Source organism: Thalassophryne amazonica, chromosome 4 (genome assembly GCF_902500255.1).
Source record: "Thalassophryne amazonica chromosome 4, fThaAma1.1, whole genome shotgun sequence".
Lineage (NCBI taxonomy): Eukaryota > Metazoa > Chordata > Actinopteri > Batrachoidiformes > Batrachoididae > Thalassophryne > Thalassophryne amazonica.
The window spans coordinates 111,290,812-111,314,342 of NC_047106.1; the positions used below are offsets into that span (position 1 = coordinate 111,290,812).

The 23,531-nt window shown below is 43.0% G+C and overlaps 1 protein-coding gene across 1 annotated transcript; it reads left to right on the top strand.

The window, feature by feature from the left end:
• Window positions 1–12,979: 12,979 nt before the first annotated feature.
• On the top strand, window positions 12,980–14,475 carry LOC117508625 (claudin-17-like). The gene has a single exon (XM_034168423.1). The coding sequence runs from the start codon at window positions 13,041–13,043 to the stop codon at window positions 13,728–13,730; it is 690 nt and encodes a 229-aa protein (XP_034024314.1). The 5' UTR covers window positions 12,980–13,040; the 3' UTR covers window positions 13,731–14,475.
• The last annotated feature ends 9,056 nt before the right edge of the window (window positions 14,476–23,531 follow it).

Below are 23,531 nucleotides of genomic sequence, written 5' to 3' on the forward strand. Positions count from 1 at the left end.
TTTTCCGAATGGTGTCCACCTGGAGGTCTCTCACAGTTTCTGGAAAAATTTGATGCAGCAAAGCTCCAAATCGTTCATACATTTTATTCTCAATAAAAATCCGACGAGAGGGGTGGACCACTGCTCACACAAAGCCTGCTCACAGGCGAATAAGCAACCCACAGGCGTGAAAAAACTCACGCATGCGCACGAAGGTTCAACCTTGGCTGATGCAATCACACGTGATTCAAATCCATATGGTTTTTGCAAAAAATAAAAAGGTCCGATACTTTTCTAACAGACCTCGTACCTTGCTGAGCTGTACCATGCTGTGTCACCTGATTTAAAAGCTGCATTGCGGTCTCGCAGTAGAACCTGGACCTCCGTACTCATCCAAGGTTTCCTGTTAGGGAATGTCCGGATGCGTGTATTGATGGCAACATTTTCAACACAGGTTCTGATATAGCAAAGCACAGTAGAGGCATATTCATTTATGTCAACATTAAAAAAAAAGAGACCAATTCGTCCATTCAAAACAGTCCTGTAGCTGCATAGATGCGTCCACAGGCCACCTCTTAACAGTTCTGATGGTAGGTTTCTGCATTTTAACAATAGGTCGATATGCAGGAATCAGAAGTAGTGACAGATGATCAGACCGGCCCAGATGTGCGAGAGCAGAGGCTCTGTATCCCTTTGTGATGTTAGAGTAGACACAGTCCAATGTATTCTTTCCTTGAGTTGCACATTTAACATGCTGATGAAATCTGGGTAACACAGTCTGTAAGTTCACATGATTAAAGTCGCCAGCCAGGATGAAAACCCCCTCCGGGTAAGCAGTCTGTTGTTTTTCTATGGCTGCTAACATGTAGCTCAGTGCTGATTTAGCATTAGCATCCAGTGGGATATAAACCGCAGTAACTGTGGTGTTAGTGCATTTATAGAACACAGGATGTTATACTCCCCCTGGTGGTTAGGTGGGGGACATTGTTTTACAGGACACTTGAAAAAAGTCCAGCTGCATGCGTGCCTCCAAGACATGTCTCTCCATGTCTATCATTCGGTTAGAAGTAACTAACACTACATGGTGTCAGAAGGCTTCAGTTTCTTGATTCGGGTAAACATGAGAGTTACTTTGCTGAGTTAACTGAAGAGGACTCACCTATTTTTTTTAAGTCAGTTTAGAAAGTTTTCAGTTTAGCTAGCTAACATAGCTAACGTGACTGCTGACTAGTCAAGGGACGTTTGAGTGCGAGTGGACAAAGATGGAGAGATTCCAGATTCCACCGCCACCGAAGTTTGACTTCACGTGGCCAGAAGAGTGGCCCAAATGGATTAAGAGGTTTGAGAGATTCCAGATTGCGTCAGGACTAGAGCTCCAGGCAGAAGAAAATCAGGTGAACACTTTAATATATACCATGGGGGATGAGGCGGAAGATATCATAACTTCACTTCAGATGACGGAAATAGAAGCAAGCCAGTATAACACGGTCAAGAACAAGCTCGACGCACATTTCGTTGTGAGGAGAAATGTTATTTTTGAACGGGCCAAATTCAACCAGAGACAGCAGGAGCAAGGTGAGACTGTAGACAGTGTTATAACTTCACTCCACTGCCTGTCCGAGCACTGTGGTTATGGGCACCTCCATGATGAAATGGTCCGAGACAGACTGGTTGTAGGCTTATGGGATAAAAAGTTGTCGGAACAGCTCCAACTAGACTCGGAGCTGACGCTTGAGAAAGCGATGACGAACAAGTGAAAAACCAACAGGACTTGTTGAAGAGCAACTTCAAGTCAGCGGCCACAGACGTGGACAGCATTCAAACAAAATTTCAGCCCGCCACAGGTAAAGGACAACAACAGAAATTTCAGGCAAAAACAAATGACAAAAGCAGTTACCGCACACAGCTAGGCAGCCAGAGACGGTGCATGTGGTGCGGCAGAACCCAGCACACAGTAAAAACCAGTGCCCAGCTAGAGATGTAGCATGTAATGTGTGCCAGAAAAAAGGCCACTACGCGAAAGTGTGCAGATCAGGGGCCCTCAATGAAGTGAACACAAGAGGATCAGAGGAGGAGGAGATTGCTTTCTTAGGCACTGTCAGTTCAGATGGCGGGCCCTGGCTAATCACACTTAAGGTGAATGAGGACACAGCTGTTTTCAAAATAGACACAGGGGCTGATGTTACAGTGTTATCGGAAGAAATATTCCAAAAGGGGCAATTCCCACAGCTAGAGAGTACAAAGAGTGCTGCAGGGGCCAGGCCGGACACCCATCACAGTGAGAAGGAAGTTCACTGCGTCCATAAGAACTGACAATAAAAGCACCACACAGGAAGTGTATGTAGTTCCAGAGCTGAAGTGTAACCTGTTGGGACGTCCAGCCATCCAAGCACTTGGCCAAGTGGCTAGAGTAGACACAGTGGCACTGGACTCCAGAGAGAGAGTCAAAGAGCAGTACCCCAAGCTCTTTAAAGGGCTAGGCAAGATGGTGGGAGAGTATAAGATAGAGCTTAGAGCAGACGCCAAGCCATTCTCCATATCGACCCCACAACGAATCCCGCTGCCACTCATGTCTCAAGTGAAAAAAGAGCTCTCACGCATGGAGGAGATAGGCATGATCTCAAGAGTGGAACAGCCCACAGACTGGTGTGCCGGAATGGTCCCTGTGCCAAAACCAGGCAAGTATGAGGTGCGCATTTGCGTTGATCTGACAAAATTGAACGAGTCAGTCAAGCGAGAGAGACATATGCTCCCCTCAGTTGAGCACACACTTGGACAGCTAGAGGGTGCTAAAGTGTTCTCTAAAATAGATGCAAACTCAGGCTTCTGACAAATACCCCTAGCCAAGGAATCTGCCCTCCTCACAACATTCTTCGCTCCCTTTGGGAGGTTTTGCTATAACCGCCTCTGCTTCGGCATATCCTCAGCGCCCGAGCACTATCAGAAGAGAATGTCAGGGATACTGGAGGGGCTTGACGGCGTCTTGTGCCAGATGGACGACGTTCTCGTCTTTGGAGACACACAGGCCCAGCACGACACACGGCTATCCGCGGTGCTGGAGAGACTGCAAGAGGCAGGTGTCACGCTGAGAAGTGAGAAATGTGAATTCTCAAAAAGACATGTAAAATTTCTTGGACAGATAATAGACGCAGCCGGGGTGCGGGCAGATCCCGACAAAGTGAGAGCAGTGACGGATATGGAAGAACCAGAGGATGTGAGTGGAGTGAGAAGGTTCCTCGGAATGGTGAACCACGTAGGAAAGTACTTACCGAATCTGTCCGAAAAGACACAGCCACTCAGAGACCTGCTAAAGAAGCAAAACACATTTCAGTGGGGACATTAACAACAGAGAGCATTCAACAACATCAAGGAGGAGCTGAGCTCACCGCCAGGGCTAGCGCACTACAACTCAAAAGCAGAGACCGTCGTCTCAGCCGACACATCATCATTCGGACTGGGAGCGGTGCTACTGCAGAGACAGGAGGAAGGCCACCTTAAGCCAGTGGCGTACAGCTCCAGGGCACTTACAGACACTGAAAAAAGGTATGCTCAGATTGAGAAAGAGGCTTTAACAATCACATGGGCATGCGAGCGATTCTCAGACTACCTGGTGGGCATCAGGTTTCATGTGGAAATGGACCATAAGCCTCTGGTCCCGCTACTAGGCTCCAAGAGCCTGGATGAGCTCCCGCCATGCATTCAGACACTCAGAATGAGACTGATGGCTTTCTGCTACTCCATCTCACATGTGGCTGGCAAGAAGTTGGCCACAGCAGATATGCTGTCAAGAGCGCCCTTGAAAGAGAGTGAGCAGCCAAAACAGGAGGAGGAAATCAAGCTATATGTCAACATGGTCATGTCAACTCTCCCAGCTACAGAGAAGAGGCTACAAGAGATACGGAAATGCCAAGAAGGGGATGAAATACTGAGCCAAGTGAAAAGGTACTGTAAAGAAGGCTGGCCAGACAGATCCAAAATAGACAGGGCTTACCTACCATATGCACAGGTTGAAGAAGAACTAACAGTGGAGGATGGACTACTACTAAAAGGGTGTAGGTTAATTATCCCCAAGGCACTACAGACAGATATACTCCAAAAACTGCATGCAGGACACCAGGGCATAGCAAAGTGTTGGGAAAGAGCCAAACAATCTGTCTGGAGGCCGGGGCTGAGTACACAGCTTCAGAAGGTCATTGAGGGCTGTGATATGTGCGCTAAAGAAAGAGACAACCCCAGAGAGCCACTGCTCACTTTTGAGTTCCCAGACAGACCATGAGGAAAGGTGGGTGCCGACTTATTTCAGCGGGACGATAATCAGTACTTATTGGTGGTTGATTACTTTTCTCGTTTCATTGAAGTAGCTAAACTCACATCTACCACCTCACTGGCAGTAGTAGAACATTGCAAATCTAGTTTTGCCAGGCACGGCATACCATCTGAGGTCATGACAGACAATGGACCCCAGTTTGCTTCCGAATGTTTTACAAAGTTTGCAGCACGATGGGGGTTCATGCACACAACATCCAGCCTCAGACATGCCCAGAGCAACGGGGAGGCAGAAAGGGCTGTGCGGATCATTAAAGGGCTCCTCCAGAAAGAAACAGACCCTTATTCGGCCCTCCTGGCTTACAGGGCCACCCCACTCTCCAATGGGCATAGCCCAGCTCAGCTGTCAATGGGCCGACAGCTCAGGACAACGGTTCCGGTCACCCTGTCATCCCTGAACCCAGGATGGACGGACATAGTCAAACTCAAGAAGGAAGAACAGAAGTTGCGACAGAGGTCGAGGGTCTACTTCAACAAAAGACACAGAGCTCAACAACTCACCACACTCACACCAGGTGACCACGTCTGGATAAAGGACACAAAGGAGAAGGGGATGGTGATCAGCCAGGCAAATACACCAAGGTCATATGTCATTGACTCTCCCAGAGGTATCCTATGCCGCAACCGCAATCACCTCGTCACTACAACAGTGCCGCCAGCAGAGCAGACCATCTCGCCAGAGCCAGACCTACCTGCTGATCAGCCAGTGAGCCCTGCGCGAGCTGAGCAGATTCCGGTTCAGCCAGAGAGTCCAGCACAGGCAGAGCAGAGTGTAAGAAAGCACTCGTGATATAGGGACTTGATATATTCTCCCCATATGCAGTACATCTTCTCTACTGTAGAAGATGTTTGATGTACACAAAGTGAGCTCAACCAAAAAAAAAAAAAAAAAAACTATGCTAACTATATTATAAACTATACAGAATCAATAGCATACTTTTCTTCATCCTGAAATGTCAGTTTTTGAAAATAATGACTTTGTAAAACATAGACACCTTTGTAAAACCTGTGATGTGTAACTTATTGTTTCATTGACAATTAACATCTGAAAATTTCTAATTTGGTCTTTGACATACAAATGAGGAAAACATCAAAACTCATAAGTAACAAATTCCACCAACTTGTTGTGTGGTCATTAATAAATGAATCTTGAATCTTGAATTCCCTTCGGTTGCTCCCTTGTTTTCACTCGGGCTCACTACAACAGATCCAAGGTAGATCTGCATGTTGATTTTGATTGTACACTGGATGCCCTTCCTATTGCAACTCAACATTACGTGGAGAAACATGACAGGGGTGGGGTTTGAACCAGGAACCTTCTGCACTGAAACCAAATGCATCAAAACTAATATTTGTACAAAAATGGAATGGTGCTGAATGAATGGACTTTTTGCACAGATAAGTTGGCTTTCGGAGTATATTCAATTTAGCACATAGAAATCCTTGAAAACTTCACGACTCCTGCCATTTATCCGGATGCAACCCAAACATTAATGTTATATGGAGGACGTGTGCCCTTACAGTATCTTAAGATGTACAGCTGTGTGTGTGTGTGTGTGTGTGTGTGTGTGTGTGTGTGTGTGTGTGTGTGTGTGTGTGTGTGTGTGTGTGTGTGTGTGTGTGTGTGTGTGTGTGTGGTCCAGTAAGGTCAGCAAGACCAGTGCAACTGAGAAGAAACAGAGACGATTTTTCAGGAAGACATCTATATATTAAACGTGAAGAGGCTTCTATGTACGTGTGTGTAACTTCAATCACGGAGAAACTGGAGAGAGCTGACATTTGCCTTTTGGAATGCTTATGTATTCCCACGGGTAATGTGTGAGATTTATTTGATTTGTTTGATGTGATTAAACCTTACACTGAAAGCTTGGGAAAACTGGAACAGAGACACTGTTTTTTGAAATAATGGTTCTTTACATTGAAAAATCCTGCAAAAACATTTTGAAATGTCCTTGCACCACACCTTATAATTAACCAAAACATTCACAATTGTGAAAACAGCTTTGTGTGATTTGACTAATTCTTGTACTCCTTTTATCTATATTATAATGGCATGCGTGCGTGTGTGCGTATGGCTTTGATCACAGAGAAACTGGGGAGAGCTGACATTTGCCATTTGGTATGCTTATGTATTTTGGGTCAAAGATGAACGCTAGTGAAACAAAAAGTTGGTAGGACTAATATTTTTGGAGAAATTAGCGATATTAGCTGACAACAGTGAACAATGGACATTGTGCTGCAGTGCACCATAGGAGTTTGGGGTTTTAAATGTTGTTACTGTGGTTCATGTTAGTTTAAGAGTGTTGTTAGTGTTATTGATTTATTGTGTTTTGTAGTTCAATTGGTTTAGTCATTCTTTCGGTGACCGAAAGAACGAGATCGCGAGTACAAGCGGCCGAGATGAGTTTCCTCCGCAGGGTGCTGGGCACTCCCTTAGAGATAGGGTGAGGAGCTCGGTCATTCGGGAGGAGCTCGGAGTCGAGCCGCTGCTCCTCCACGTCGAAAGGAGTCAGTTGAGGTGGCTCGGACATCTTTTCCGGATGCCTCCTGGACGCCTCGCTGGAGAGGTGTTCCGGGCACGTCCCACTGGGAGGAGGCCCCGGGGAAGACCCAAGACACGCTAGAGGGACTACATCTCTTGGCTGGCTTGGGAACGCCTTGGGGTTCCCCCGGAGGAGCTGGGGGAGGTGTGTGTGGATCGGGAGGTCTGGGCAGCTTTGCTTGAGCTGCTGCCCCCGCGACCCAACTCCGGATAAAGCGGAAGAAAATGGATGGATGGATGGATGGTTTAGTCAGTTTAGTTAAGTGTCATGTTGCCGTTAGCATGAGTGAGTTAAGTGACATGTTGCTGTTACAATGAGTGAAAAGTGTAGTGTTTTTGATGTCTTCCACCACCATCTCTGTTTGTGGGTGTAGAAAATTAAAAGCACCTACTTCAGCAGAATGCAGAAAAGACAAAAGGGTCTGCATGCATTCATGCATGTGTGTGTATAACTTCCATCACAGACAAACTGGAGAGCTGACATTTCCTGTTTGGTATGCTTATCTATTTTGGGTCAAGGATGAATGCCACCAAAATGGAACCTTGATAACACCAATTTTTCAAGAAACTACAGATATTTGCCAATAATACTGAACAATGTGATAATTACATTCTGGTTTCACACGCCATTCCAGCAGGGGGTGGTAAATCATCTATACAGTGGACCCTTGGCTCTCTTCATGAACAAATGGGTTCACAAACATATTTTTGAATGAAAATGCATCACTTTTTGAACAAAGTCTTGGTGCACGAACACCTCCGCTGCAGTACGTAGTGGTAATGTGTTGAGTTCTAATCCACCAATAAACTTGAAAGAAGAAGCAAGAAAGTCCATCTTCAGATGTTTATTAAGTCATATTAAATTATTTATTAACTCATTTTTGGGGGGGCTGCGCAGTGGTTCTCCTAATGGGTTACTTTGTTGTGGACAATAAAAGTTATGAGCTGCATATTTTTTCCAGTAATCATACATTAAGTGGAGCTAACGGGTGAAGCTACGTCAGCTAAAAGTGCTAATGCTGTTAGCATACAACATTAAATCCGACCAGAGTTTCACTGCAACAGAGGCGTCTGATCCATTCAGACATTCAGTTACCAGATGTTCTCTTCTGTACAAGTAAGGTGAAATTAAATAAACTTATTTTATTATAATTACTGTACAGTATTTTGTATAAGACGCTATGCATATTCTTTGTATTTTGTCTACCTTTTATGCATGAAATGCCATTACAAAGATAAAAACACTGTTCTTTTTGGGGCACAAAACTAATTTATCCATTTTACATTGCTTCTTATCGGAAAATTGGTTTCGGTTTAAGAACAACATTTAGGAACCAATGAAGTTCGAAAAACCAACGTTCCACTGTATATCAAAGGCCTGTATGCGTGCATTATTTTATTTAGTAACTTCAATGTAAGTACATAATAAAACTGTAAAAACGTTAAAAATACATGGATGACACAAGAAAGTGAAAACACTTATTTCCATTGTGCTCCATTTAAAAATCAAATAACAAAAGTAATAATAATAATAATAATAATACTGATGATAATAATAATAAACATAATTAATAATAGTCTGTCTAATAACAAGTTGTGTTGTGTGGGCCGCTGAAGAGGAGGTACTGCTGTCCCACCACCACCAGATGGCGCCCTGCTTGAAGTGCGGGCTTCAAGCATGAGAGGGCGTCATAGCAACCGGGAGTGACAGCTGTTACTCGTCATCAGCATCAGCTGTCACTCATCCACATCATCACCACCACCTTAAAGGCCGGACTGCAACTCCACCTCCGAGAAATCAACTACCAATCAGGTAATTCTCTGCTAAACCTTAACTTCGAGTATTAGTCTGATCTCTTTTTGCAGCCGTTTTCCTGGGACGGATACCCTGTCTGCGGAGTTGGCATTTGGTGTGGACTGCGACGGCTTCGCCTCACACCCCACCCAGATAAGTGGTTATCTCAGGAGCTGCACGAGTGTGTGATTGGAGGTGGAGGTTCTCCCTCCTTACTGAATACAGACTGTGGGATTACGGAGTGTGCGACCTCACACTCATCAGGACTGTCTCTGTTCTCTGCCAGCAGTACCGGGTCTGACTGCTGAAGACAGCAGCCACCTGGGGCGCAGGGCTTGGCGGCTCCGGTGTTCTTCAGCTCCGTTGGCAGTGGAAGCTGTGTGGGATCCGGCTCTTCTCTCGCCAGGCGTCTTCTATCGTCGAGCCTGCACACACGTCACCTGGTGTATGATTGACAGTCACTATATTGTTATTGTCTGTACGTCGTTGTGCGATTCACAACATTAAATTGTTACTTTTGGCTTATCCATTGTCCGTTCATTTACGCCCCCTGTTGCGGGTCCGTGTCACGACACTTTCACAACAAGTTGTGTTGTTTGAGAATGCAGATGGGTGGTGAACTCCATCTACTTTGCAATATGCTCAAATTCAGCTGGTCGTCTCGTCTGATCTGGTGAAGGTATTTCTCCTCCCACAGGGGGTGGTCGCTGCGCTCTCAGAAAAGTAGCGCAGCAGGGGGTGGAGCCCGCGGCATGCTACAGACAACCTCACTGCTGGAGACCATCGCGCGTCAACCGTTTAATTAACCCACGACGCAGGCAGGTGGCACACGGAGCTCTAAAAAGTAGGCTGTAGGCTAAAAATTAAGCAAATTATTTTAACAGCACAAACAAGCACAAATTATGGAGACCAGTTTGATGAGATTTGGACGTGGAGGGGGCTAAATGACGTCATGGGTCAGAAAATGTATTTTTGAATTACTCAAAAGCTTTAACAGCACAGACAAAAAAGTTACGGCACAAACCACCTAGCACAAATGAACAACACAGCTATTTTAATATTTTAAAAGACAGGGGAAGCCAGCTTCACACAGGTTGATAGCGCACATGTAAAAAAATACATAGGCCTAAGCTGTGATCAAGTGAAACCATAAAAGCACAAATGAGCACAAACCTGGCACAAAAGCTAGAGACCAGTTTGGAGAGATTTGGATGTGTGTGTGTGTGGGGGGGGGGGGTGCTGCATGACATCACAGGTCAGAAAATGTATTTTTGAATAACTCAAAAGTTTTAATTGCACAAATGAAACTTTTTTATTGCACAAATGAAACTTTTTTATTGCACAAACAAACAACGAACAACATTTCTATTTACCCCTGGACATTGTTTGTATTTAGTCAACTTATGTTCTTGGTTTTGTGATTCTTCTTCTCCTTAGGTTATGTTTTGTTTTGGTCATGTATTGTTTCTACTTCCTTTAGATGTCTGTTTTGTTCTTGCTACCTTTTTGTTGTTCTTGAGACTTTATCACACACCTGTTGTTCATTTCCTCATCAGTTGGTTTTGCTTTTAAGCCACACCTCTGTCACTGATTGCCAGTTGTTTCATGTTAATTCCAGCTTTCAGTTAGTGATGTTCGATACCAGATTCCCTTTCCACTGAGTAAAATTCAGGCTGGTGTCTGTGATACCGATTTGACACCAATACTTTGTGCAAATACATCTAATAGTAAGTCCCTTCGGCTGCTCCCTTGTTTGCACTCAGGGTTGCCACAGCAAATCCAAGGTGGATTTGCATGTTGAATTGGCACAGGTTTTACGTCGGATGCCCTTCCTGACGCAACTCCACATTACATAGAGAAATGTGGCAGGGGTGGGATTTGAACCTGGAACCTTCTGCACTGAAACCAAGCGCATTAACCACTTGGCCACCACCCCTTGCAAATACATCTAATATGTATGGTAAATCTAAAAAAATGACTGCATTTCAAATCATAGCTTCATAAAGAATACAAGACATCTGAGTATTTTACTTACAAGATGAATCTGTCAGGTTTTTTTCTTCCTGGGAGTTATATATTGAGTGCTTAATCTTATTTAGATTTAACTATGTATGTAATCTCTCCAAATAGCCTACAATAAGGGGATACAAGCGCTTGCTGTTTTATAATACTGGGTGACGCAAATTGAAATTGCCAGTAAAATATTTAATTAAATAAATAAATGCCACAATAATTGCACAAGTTTGTCAATACCTACATTTTAAAATGTTCTTTTAACCGTTAAAGCAAATTTGACTGATTGCAAACAATAATCACTATATTTTATTAAAAAAATTCTTTTTTTATCCATCTTTTCTAGAACATGTGTTTCTTAGTTCACCATGGCTGTTTTATCGCAATTGCTCTTTTTAATTTAATGAAACCTAGATTATGTAATCTACTTTAAATGATCAATTCTTTTGTAAACCTTACATGAATAAATCTAGGCTTTTTTGCTTATGTGAGATTGTCTCATTGATACACATATTATTACTCCAAATTGAACTCATGCAGCTATTTGTTGAAGCATGCATTTATTTCATAACTATATTTATTCATTTGAACAACTCTAACAGCAGCAGTGCTTAGCGCCGCTTAAAGCTCCACATTTTCTCCCTCTGCACCTGGATCGTGTCTGTCTGCAGCACCGAAGGTCTCCACCAGACGTCTGTCTTGCCCTCACAGCACCTGACACGGTGCTCTCCTGCTCTGTCCGTCTCATCATAAATGCTTCAAATTCTATGTTGCCACAACTCTTTATCATTTTTCCACAAACATCACAAACCGATTCTTGACTGATTATGGAGCTGAAGTAACTTCACACGACTCCTTTTGCGCTCTGCCACATTGTGTCAGAGTACACACCGAGACTGACTGAGCAGTGTGCTGCTGCGCTTACACATTAAACACTTACCCAGGCAGAAGAGGTGGTGATGGTCTAGTGGTTAAGGGTTGGGCTTGAGACCACAGGATCTTCAGTTCAAATCCCAGCCTGACCGGAAAATCACTAAGGGCCCATGTGTTGTGAGCACCTTGCATGGCAGCAGCCTGACATGAATGAGGCATTATTGTTGTAAAGCGCTTTGAGGGTCTGATGCAGATGGAAAAGCGCTATATAAATGCAGCCCATTTACCATTTAAGAAAAAGTAGTTCCCCCCAACTGCCTGTCATTTAGACAAGATCTCAATAGTTAAGTTACTTTTCGCTTTGTGCCTGTTAATGATATACATTACGTATCAATATTTTGATTTGTGTTTTGATTTGAGAATTCTTTTAAAGCATAAAGCTCTGGTATTGGAGGTACTGATATTTCAGTATTGATCTGCATATCACTACTTTAAGTGATTAAATGGTAAATGGACTGCATTTATATAGCGCTTTTCCATCTGTATCAGACGCTCAAAGCGCTTTACATTAATGCCTCACATTCACCCCGATGTCAGGGTGCTGCCATACAAGGCGCTCACTACACACCGGGAGCAATAGGGGATTAAAGGCCTTGCCCAAGGGCCCTTAGTGATTTTCCAGTCAGGCGGGGATTTGAACCCATGATCTTCTGGACTCAAGCCCAACACCTTAACCACTAGACCATCACCTCCCCCAAGTCAGAGATTGCCTGTACTGCTGTGTTATTCTTAGTGTTTTTGAATTAATTCCTTGTCACTCAGTTTGGACTCTGGTTTGTGTGTTTTTGGACCCTTTTCCCACGTCTCAATTTTTGGCAGTGTTTGGCTTATTGGTTGTTATTTGGACAATAAGTCACCTGTTTTTTGCGCTTGCTACCTGCCTCTTGCTGCCTGCATTTTGGGGTTCCATCTGACATTGTCTAAAACATGCAATCACCCAGTTTTCAACCAAAAATCAATGTTGAAATTATGTCTTGTGCTCACTGGGTTAAACGGTAGAAAATACAAAGGGACTACACTTTTAATTCCACCCTCTATGTGGATGCACTTTAAAAAGTGATGATTTATATTCTGTGCCAAACCTAACGTTTGCTCCAGGTTTCATGAAAAACAGTTCGATGGGCTTTTTCATTTCCTGATAATACCAAAACAAACCAACCAACCAAAGGGGGTAAAAATGACTTCTCTCTGGAATGCCATGCATGAATAAGTAAATAAAAATGGATTTGGAAAGCCGAATGTAAATATTATACCTTGCAAAACTGAATTGGCAACAGAGTAATGTTTTTCATCATTGTTTTCAGTCAGACATTGTTGTGAGTCACGTTCAAGTAAACAAAACCAGTAGGGCAACATTGCTTGCATGGAGAATAGATTAACAGCACAGTTTGTCATGAACCCTTTACAAACATTTCTTCAGACAACTGACAAGACTACAGATCCCTCTGAGCCATGAGAGCTAACTTGGAAGTCCTAGCAATGGTCCTGGGTTTCATCAGCCTGTTTGGAATCATAACCATCACCGCTGTGCCCATGTGGCGGGTCTCAGCTTTCATTGGCGCCAACCTCATTGTCATGGAAGAACTGTGGGAGGGTCTGTGGATGACCTGCTTCAGGCAACTCAACATCAGGATGCAGTGCAAGGTGTACGACTCGCTGCTGATTCTACCGCCGGAGCTGCAGGCATCCAGGGCGTTCATGTGTGTCTCCATTGCCCTGGTTGTCATCTCTCTGCTCATCACTGCATGCGGGACTGAGAAGACCGCCTGCTGTAGTGACAACGTAAAGTGCAAAAACATCATCTTGGCCCTAGGAGGAGGCATGTACCTGCTTTCATGTCTGACCACACTAATCCCTGTCTGCTGGGTTGCTCATACTGTCATCAACAACTTCTACAACCCTTTGCTGGTGGACGCTCAGAAACGGGAGCTGGGCGCAGCGCTCTTCATTGGATGGGCCACGTCTGGTGTCCTGCTGATTACTGGGATCATCCTTCTCTTCTGCTTCAGCAAACGCAGGTCAAAGGAGGACGTTCCTTATGATAACACATTTGTTATGGCAGACAGACACATGCCAATGGAGGATAGCGTGGACTTGGACAGGAAGTCATCCAGCTTTCATAAACATCAGGAATATGTGTAGGCTGCAAGTTTTACATCTGTGTTTACATTAGACTGTGCTTATGACAATTTTTGCCTGTTGCTTCGCCAATCACTGCTTCATGATAGACGAACATAGAGAAATATGATGTTGAAAAAGATGACATGAAATCTAGGCTGAAGTCTCTCACATGCATTCTGGCAAACACAATGCCAGAAGGTTTGTTTTTTAACAACTGATTTAAAGCTGTATCTGGAGAAGTAACGATTGTGTCTCTGCTAACAGCATCTTAAGCTTGTTACTTCTGCAGAGTTGACATGGCTGTACTATGCAATGTGCTTATGAATTTTTAAAAACTGTTTTAACTGGACTCTCTTGGACATCAGGTGTCAACCATTTATTGGTCAAGAATGAGAGAAACCACAGCTGTATGTGACAAAGTTCAGAAGCCAACTGTCCAGATAATTTTGGGCCTTGAAAAATGTGAGGGTTGGGGACTGTTCACACACTGTTCACACTGTGAATGTAATTACACTTAAGTTTCAACATGGCAGGCTGAACTAGTCTTATCGTCATGATTTGCTTTCAACTGTACTATAGTGTGATGACTCCTAAAATAAATACATTAAATAAAACAAAAAACCCAGTACTGCTATTGTTCATATATATATGAACCCAGCTGCATTCAACTGTGATGTTACATGACTCCATTACCTTTGCTCCTTTTGTTTGCATCATGATCAAGCCATTGTATCAACACGAGCAATTAAAGATTATTTGTATTTTGTTTAATTGTTGATTATTTTTATTCAATGGGCCAGGTCCTTAATCCCAAAGCTGCTCTTGGTGTGCAGTTGAACGTCTTGCAGAGCAGCACCCTGACATCGGTGTGTGTGTGTCTGTGTGAATTTGAAGTGCCTGACCCAGAAAAAGTAGGCAGTGGCTCTCCATCTTTGCATTTCTGAGAAAACGGTTGGTTTCTCAAAATGCAAAAGACGGCAAACTGCCTACTTTTTCTGGGTCAGGCTCAAAACTTCTTAGTCACCCCTGTACATAAATGCAGTCTCTTTAAAAAAAAAAAAACATTTGAGGAATTCCAACAAGATAAATGCCTCTGACAGTTTAAGTCAGTGACTAATTGACAAGCACAATTATTATATCTACAGAGATGACAATGCTTTTAAATATGTGATATTTCCAGTATTCAATCAAGTACATTGTGAAACAAGGTCTTACTTCATCTACTTGTTTTTGTCTAGTTAGGATGGCTGATGTGGAGTGAGTAAACCACAAAGTGCAATGGATTAGTAAGGATGAAGTGAGGATAGCTTTGAGAGGAGGAAGGGTGGAAAGGCAGTTGGTCCAGATGGCATTCCGTTGGAAGCATGGAAATGTTTAAAAGAGACATCAGTGGATTTTCTAACCAGATTATTTAATAAAACATTGGGAAGTGGGAGGATGCCTGAGGAGTGGAGAAGAATTGCACGAGTTTCAATTTTTAAGAACAAGTGTGATGTGCATAGCTGCCATAACTACAGAGGTACAGTCACAGCATGAAGTGATGTGAAAGAGTAGTAGAAGCTAGGCTTAAGGTTCCCTGACACATGCACGACTTTGATCCGCGTACTTGTACTTCATCGTGACAATCCCACCCGCTGTGTTCCCAGCTGCATGCCGCGCTTTGTTCCCCTTGATGCCCCGTGTTGTGTGCTGGATGCTGCGTATATAAAATAATTATTTAATAGCGGATTAATCAGTTTCTCTCTGAGTTGGCTGTTGAAAACGCCTCTAATCGCTTCCAGAATCACAGAGGACCACCCAGCTGCTGCCTTTCTCTCTCTCTCTCTCTCTCTCTCTCCTCTCTCTCTCTCTCTCTCTCTCTCTCTCTCTCTCTCTCTCTCTTTCTCTCTCTCTGTCACACACACACTCTCTCGTGCTTAATGAGGTGGCGAATGTATTTGAAACCATCTAAAAAGGTTATTATTTGTAATATTTATGTTGTAATAGCTTGGTAAAACAGTTGCATGTTCATTCCTTCTTGTGTGCAGCTGTAAAAGTACGTTTATGACAGATTTAACATCTCGTAATAATCGTTCACGAGCTGCGCTGTGATGCGGTGTGCTGACTCAGTGATTCGTACTCACACAGTTTTTTTAAATTGTTTGCGGTGCGCTGATGCAATGATTTGTACTCACACAGTTTTTTTAATTGTTTGCGGTGCACTGACGCAATCACTCGTACTCACACATAGTTTTTTGAATTGTTTGCGGTGTGATGACTCAATGACTCGTACTCACACATAGTCTTTTTGAATTGTTTGCGGTGCGCTGACTCATTGACTCGTACTCACACAGTTTTTTTGATTTGTTTGCAGTGCCCTGACGCAATCACTCGTACTCACACATAGTTTTATTTAAATGTTTGCCAATGTTCACTTAAAATTCACGTAATTAATGCGTGATGGAGATTTTGAAGATTTCAAAATTTTCTTTGCACATGTCCACAAAGCCGTGTTGAGTTTACAAAGGTTTACAATGAGTTTGAGACGAGTTTACTCTCCTGTACGGCAGTGTGCAAGTGTCAGGGGGCTTTTAGAAAAGAGGTGCAGATCTGTGATCACCAATATGGTTTCATGCTGAGAAAGACCACTGCAATGATTGAATGATGGAGCTGATAGAGAAGGCCAGTAGGAATTCCCAAAACCAAGTGGGATTGGGCCTAAATGTCACATATTCCGTACCGCCGTACCTCAAGAGTCACTGGCCACAACATCACTATTATCACGACCAGCCGTGACTCTGCTGTGTGATAACAGGATCATAACGCTGCTTTTTACTTCATGTAGATTGACAGTTGGATATGTTTGAGTTGTATAAGTTGTGAGTTGTATATTTACTTAAAATGTTACTTTTTGTGGCCCATCAACAACACTGTCCTCAGAGCTGAAAAGCAGTTAAATATGAAGCAAAAAAGGTTAACTGTGAATATTTTTCCAAGGATTTTTTTTTTTCTATTTCAAAATATTGAACACATTTTCAAGTTTTGTTTATGTTCATGAGTCAATATCAGCACAATATCTAATAAAGTTTGGAATCCTTAAGAGGAAGTCAGAATTCTATATGATGATGTATGAACCAGAGGTTTGGTTTGTTTCATTAATTCAGCCTGATCTTCGCTGTGCTGAAGCTTTTTCTGAAAGATACTGGAAAAGCAACAGTTGGAGCCCTGAACCTTATTTTAGGGAATAAACTCCACAGTGAACAGCTTGGAGGTCAGTAGATGGCCACATTTGAAATATTTTCTGTTACAAGCTAGAAAAAAAGACTGCACTCAAACAACACAAATAATTTTTAGAGTTTAACACTTGTTTTTAACAGTGGTTACATCAGTAACCGCTCTTTCAGCTTTGTTAAAAAAGTATTAAAATTCTGCTCTTATTGACCATACAACACGTTTCCATCTGATACAGACACTCAAAGTGCTTAACAATGATGCCTTGCATCCCCAAATCTGTTGGTATTAAGTGCCTTGCTCAAGGGAACCTTAGTGAGTTGTCTGACAGAGATTCAAACCAAGGATTGTTGGTCACAAGCCCTCTTGTCTCTTGGAGCAAAAATGGGCCTGGTTACAAGTTCTAAGCAATAAAATAATGTCGGAGACTAACATAAACCTAAACACACTAGATTTCTAATTTAAATTAAATTATCTTGCATGTATGCACTTAATTTGAGTTGGGGCTACATATATTAGATGGAAATCCTGCTCATAATTGAATTGAGTTTATCTAATGCATCAGTTTATTGAGTGTATGTACTCAGTCGATGGAATTATAGGTCATATACAACCCCAATTCCAGCGAAGTTGGGACGTTGTGTAAAATATAAATAAAAACAGAATACAATGATTTGCAAATCCTCTTCAACCTAAATTCAACTTAATACACCAAAAAGACAAAATATTTAATGTTCAAACTGATAAACTTTGTTTTTGTGCAAATATTTACTCATTTTGAAATGGATGCCTGCAACACATTTCAAAAAAGCTGGGACAGTAGTATGTTTACCGCTGTGTTACATCACCTTTCCTTCTAACAACACTCAATAAGTGTTTGGGAACTGAGGACACTAATTGTTGAAGCTTTGTAGGTGGAATTCTTTCCCATTCTTGCTTGATGTGCAACTTCAGTTGTTCAACAGTTCGGGGTTTCCATTGTCGTATTTTGCACTTCATAATGCGCCACACATTTTCAATGGGCAACAGGTCTGGACTGCAGGCAGGCCAGTCTAGTACCCGCACTCTTACTATGAAGCTATGCTGTTGTAACGTGCAGAATGTGGCTTGGCATTGTCTTGCTGAAATAAGAAGGGACGTCCCTGAAAAAGATGTTGCTTGGATGGCAGCATGTGTTGCTCCAAAACCTAGATGTACCTTTCAGCATTGATGGTGCCATCACACCATGTGTAAGTTGCCCACGCCATGGGCACTAACACACCCCCATATCATCACAGATGCTGGCTTTTGAAGTTAGTGCTGGTAACAATCTGGATGGTTTTTTTCCTCTTTTGTCTGGAGGACATGACGTCCATGATTTCCAAAAACAGTTTGAAATGTGGACTCATCAGACCACAGCACACTTTGCCACTTTGCGTCTGTCCATTTCAAATGAGCTCGGGCCCAGAGAAGGCGGCGGCGTTTCTGGATGTTGTTGATGGATGGCTTTCACTTTGCATGGTAGAGTTTTAACTTGCACTTGTAGCGATGAACTGTGTTAACTGGCGGTTAACTGATGGTGTTCCTGATCCCATGTGGTAAGATCCTATACACGATGTCGGTTTTTTCACCTGCGGGATCGACGGTCACGGGCATTCATTGTTGGTTTTCTCCAGATTTTCTGAATCTTCTGATTATATTATGGACTGTAGATGATGGAATCCCTAAATTCCTTGCAACTGAATGTTGAGAAACATTTTTCTTAAATGTTTGGACTATTTTTCATGCAGTTGTTCACAAAGTGGTGATCCTCACCCCATCTTTGCTTGTGAACGGCTGTGCCTTTTGGGGACGCTCCTTTTATGCCCAATAATGACACTCACCTGTTTCCAATTAGGTGCTCCTTGAGCATTCATCAACTTTCCCAGTCTTTTGTTGCCCCATCCCAACTTTTTCGAAACGTGTTTCAGGCATCAATTTCAAAATTAGCAAATATTTGCACAAAAACAAAAAAGTCTATCAGTTTGAACATTAAATATCTTGTCTTTGTGGTGTATTCAATTGAATATAGGTTGAAGAGGATTTGCAAATCATTGTATTCTGTTTTTATTTACATTTTACACATCATCCCAACTTCATTGGAATTAGGGTTGTACATTACGAATGGTAATACAGTGTTGTCCTTTCAATTATATGTCTAGGATTGGACGACAACCTCGCACAGGTGGCAGAGGAAAACTTCTCAATGAACAACAAAAACAAGAGATCTGTAACATGGTGATGGAAAATAATACCATCACACAGACAGATCCGCACTGCATTTCTACAACACAATGATATATTCCAAAATGACAACTCTCCACAACAGGCTGGATATTGAACAAGACATGATGCCACCTGTTCTGAGCACGCACACGTGCTGCATGGATCATGCAGCCGCACGCCGGTTTGATCATCTGTTCTGAGCACACACTCGTGTGTGGATTTGATCACCTGTTCTACGCACGCACATGCGCGCCAGTCCAATCACCTGTTCTCCTCCAGCTGCTTCATTCATGGATGCATCCCTGCCTGTTTGAGTGCCTCATAATTTTAAATTAGAATCATAATGCAATGCACCCCATCACTCATCTCTACATAAGCCCGGTGTTAAAGGGGCTGCCGTGTGCTCATCACATCGTTGCACTGTGTCCATACCCATGGTACTGCAGTCAGTCATGTGTGAAACACACACTCCTGCCGGTGCACTCTCAAGTCATTGAGCACGGAATGTGAGGACGAGTGAGGATGTGATTTGGGTGAGTGAATGGCAACACCAGTGCTGGCTTTGACACATATGGCATGAATCCAGTCCATATGTTGCTGTACTTTGATGTCCAGTACTGGCAGGTCCTGTGGAAAGGGCGGACACAGCATTGGCTCCCACCTGTGTTTGACATCCAGACGTTTGGACATCGGGTGACACTTGACCGTGTCAGTCCGGCAGTCTGAGTGCATTATTTATGATCTTGGTGCCGTCTGACAGCAGTCTGTGTCGTCAAACGTTGTCCAAATACGTTTGGGCAGGCACCTGCACGAGGCAATTGGGACGGGATCCCCCCACATTCTATGTGATCTGGCAGCATTCCGATATGGCTGGTCGAGCCTCTGTCCCTTCTGACTGCATCTCGATTATGGCCATTGTTGCAGTGTTGGCCTCAGTCGGCCTGGTTCGTGCGCATTCTGTGTGATGGGGGTCTAAAACTGGTTGTCCAAAATATCTGAATGCCACACTTCTAGTGTACTGTGGTAACACAGTACACTAGAAGTGTCCAAACATAGCATTAATTGTTCAGTTTGTGGGTGCCACAACAACTGGAAGAAAAGGAAACGTATCGCTTTCAGAACGATGTTTTGAACATAGAAAGTAGAGATCTGAGTGCTGTTACATCTGGTTTGGTATCAGCCATCCAGCAGAATTATGAACCCTAATAAAATAGTTAGTAGTAAAATATTACATCTCATCTCATATAGCCAGAATTCCTTGATATACTGGCGCTATCACTGAAGTGTCTATTTAAACTTTTTCATTTATGTTGAACACCATGAGGTAAAATGTCAGTTTTTCAGTATCTTTACAAAGATTCAGACAGGTATATTGTGTAGTGTCTTCTGCACTGGCAAATTCCTGATAGAAAATTCTTAAGAATGAACCATCGTTGCACCAAAACATCAATGATAATTTTTTTTTGTTTTGTTTTACTGTTGATTCATCCTTAAATGACAGAAAATTATGAAACAATCACATGAGTCAAATTGTTTATTACAACTAAAAGAAGAACAAAAAAAATCTGTGCAACACAGCAAACTATATACAACCCCTGGCAAAAATTATGGAATCACCGGCCTCGGAGGATGTTCATTCAGTTGTTTAATTTTGTAGAAAAAAGCAGATCACAGACATGACACAAAACTAAAGTCATTTCAAATGGAAACTATCTGGCTTTAAGAAACACTATAAATAATCAGGAAAAAAAATTGTGGCAGTCAGTAACTGTTACTTTTTTAGACCAGAGGAAAAAAATATGGAATCACTCAATTCTGAGGAATAAATTATGGAATCACTCTGTAAATTTTCATCCCCAAAACTAACACCTGCATCAAATCAGATCTGCTTGTTAGACTGCATCTAAAAAGGAGTGATCACACCTTTTTTTTGCCAGCTTGCACTCGGCCGAGACGGACGCACTTTTCTCTTCTCCCTCCCTCCTTATCTTTCCTGCTTCTGTGGCGTGTTGTCTGTGAGGCTGCAGCTTTGCTCTTCTGGAAAACGACAAAAATGGATCTGTTAAAGTGGTCTCTGAACGCAATTGATGCTATTTTTTCTACAAGACATTTGGGGGTGGAGGACCCGACCTGTCCTGCCGGGACGCATGTGATGGGTTACGTGATGGACTCGTGGAGGAGATGGCAGGTCATGTGCCTTTACATGCTTTCTGTGGAGGACGTCGAAGATCTGTATATATTTGGCTTGGTGGTGACTGGCTTTCTGCTGTGTGGAGCGGGCATGGCGCTGGTTTACCGGAAAATCAAGAAAGTGGAGGCAGCTTTGATTGGGCCTTCCAGGCTGCCCTACATGATAGATTCGATTTGGAAGGCAGTGGCTGTGCAGTCGGCGGGTGTTAACCACACGCTGGAAAACATCTCTGGTAAGATTGCAGTTCTGGAAACCCGCTTTGACCGTCTGTGAAGACCACATTCTACATTCAGATGCATTGAGAGCCACTCTGTTCTCAGAACTGTGGAATCTTTCAGGCGTCTGCTAATCTGGATATTCATTTGGCCTCCCCAACACAGCTGCACTTCAAGGCCACTGTGATAAAAAACCTCCTCAAGAAGATCAACACTTAAGCCTCGCTCCCTGGTAATCTCCCTCCCCTCAGCTTCTCCAGCTCTGACGTTGATTGTGGACAGTGGACTGCTCAGGGCTGAGCCCCTCCCCCTCCAGGATTGTTGGACAAGGCCGTTGACAGCGCCAAATAGGCTGCCTCCGGAGTGTTCTGATAAACTGGTCCTTCAAATCTCGGTTGTCGTCCTGTGTCCTTGTTTTGTCTGTGTGATTATTGTTTTTCTGTGCTGATGGGGATTTTTTTCCTCATTGCTGCTGTGTAACGCAGCGGCTATGAGGGTTTTTTATTTCTCCTTTTTCCCTCGTGTTTGCTTTTCAATATATGTTTATGTACCGGGCCGACCTATGTGTGTTGTGTGTTATGTGTGTGTCGTTTGTTATGGGTCGGTCTTGGTTTGCTCAGCCCTGCTGTTGACCAAGGCAGGGATGTACATCTGGAGCTGGTCCCCGGGCGCCTAATGGCGACTTCTGCTCCTACTGGCAATTAGGATGGGTTAAATGCAGTAGACACATTTCATTGTGCAAGGAACATGCTCTTCTGTGCATATGACAATAAAATTCCTTTGAATCCTTTGAATCCTTGAATCCTTGAATCATTGGAGAGCTGTTGCACCAAGTGGACTGACATGAATCATGGCTCCAACACGAGAGATGTCAATTGAAACAAAGGAGAGGATTATCAAACTCTTAAAAGAGGGTAAATCATTACGCAATGTTGCAAAAGATGTTGGTTGTTCACAGTCAGCTGTGTCTAAACTCTGGACCAAATACAAACAACATGGGAAGGTTGTTAAAGGCAAACATACTGGTAGACCAAAGAAGACATCAAAGCGTCAAGACAGAAAACTTAAAGCAATATGTCTCAAAAATCGAAAATGCACAACAAAACAAATGAGGAACGAATGGGAGGAAACTGGAGTCAACGTCTGTGACAGAACTGTAAGAAACCACCTAAAGGAAATGGGATTTACATACAGAAAAGCTAAACGAAAGCCATCATTAACACCTAAACAGAAAAAAACAAGGTTACAATGGGCTAAGGAAAAGCAATCATGGACTGTGGATGACTGGATGAAAGTCATATTCAGTGATGAATCTCGAATCTGCATTGGACAAGGTGATGATGCTGGAACTTTTGTTTGGTGCCGTTGCAATGAGATTTATAAAGATGACTGCCTGAAGAGAACATGTAAATTTCCACAGTCATTGATGATATGGGGCTGCATGTCAGGTAAGGCACTGGGGAGATGGCTGTCATTACATCATCAATAAATGCACAAGTTTACATTGATATTTTGGACACTTTTCTTATCTCATCAATTGAAAGGATGTTTGGGGATGATGAAATCATTTCTCAAGATGATAATGCATCTTGCCATAGAGCAAAAACTGTGAAAACATTCCTTGCAAAAAGACACATAGGGTCAAAATTACAAAATTAAACAACTGAATGAACATCCTCCGAGGCTGGTGATTCCATAATCTTTGCCAGGGGTTGTACAAAAGCTACATATCCCATGTGTCTACACAGGCTCCAGTCATGGGATGGGGGAAACAGGTCACATGCACCAGTCATGCATCACGTGGACAAGCCGGCCCAGCACCCCAAGAAATGCTTGATTAAATGCAACTTCTGCCTCCCTCACTTCATGGGCGTCATCAAGGATCAGTCGGTTGTGTTGATCACGCTGGCCGCGGTTCAGCTCTTGTTGTGTCACAGCTTCAGCCTAAATCTCACCAGTGGG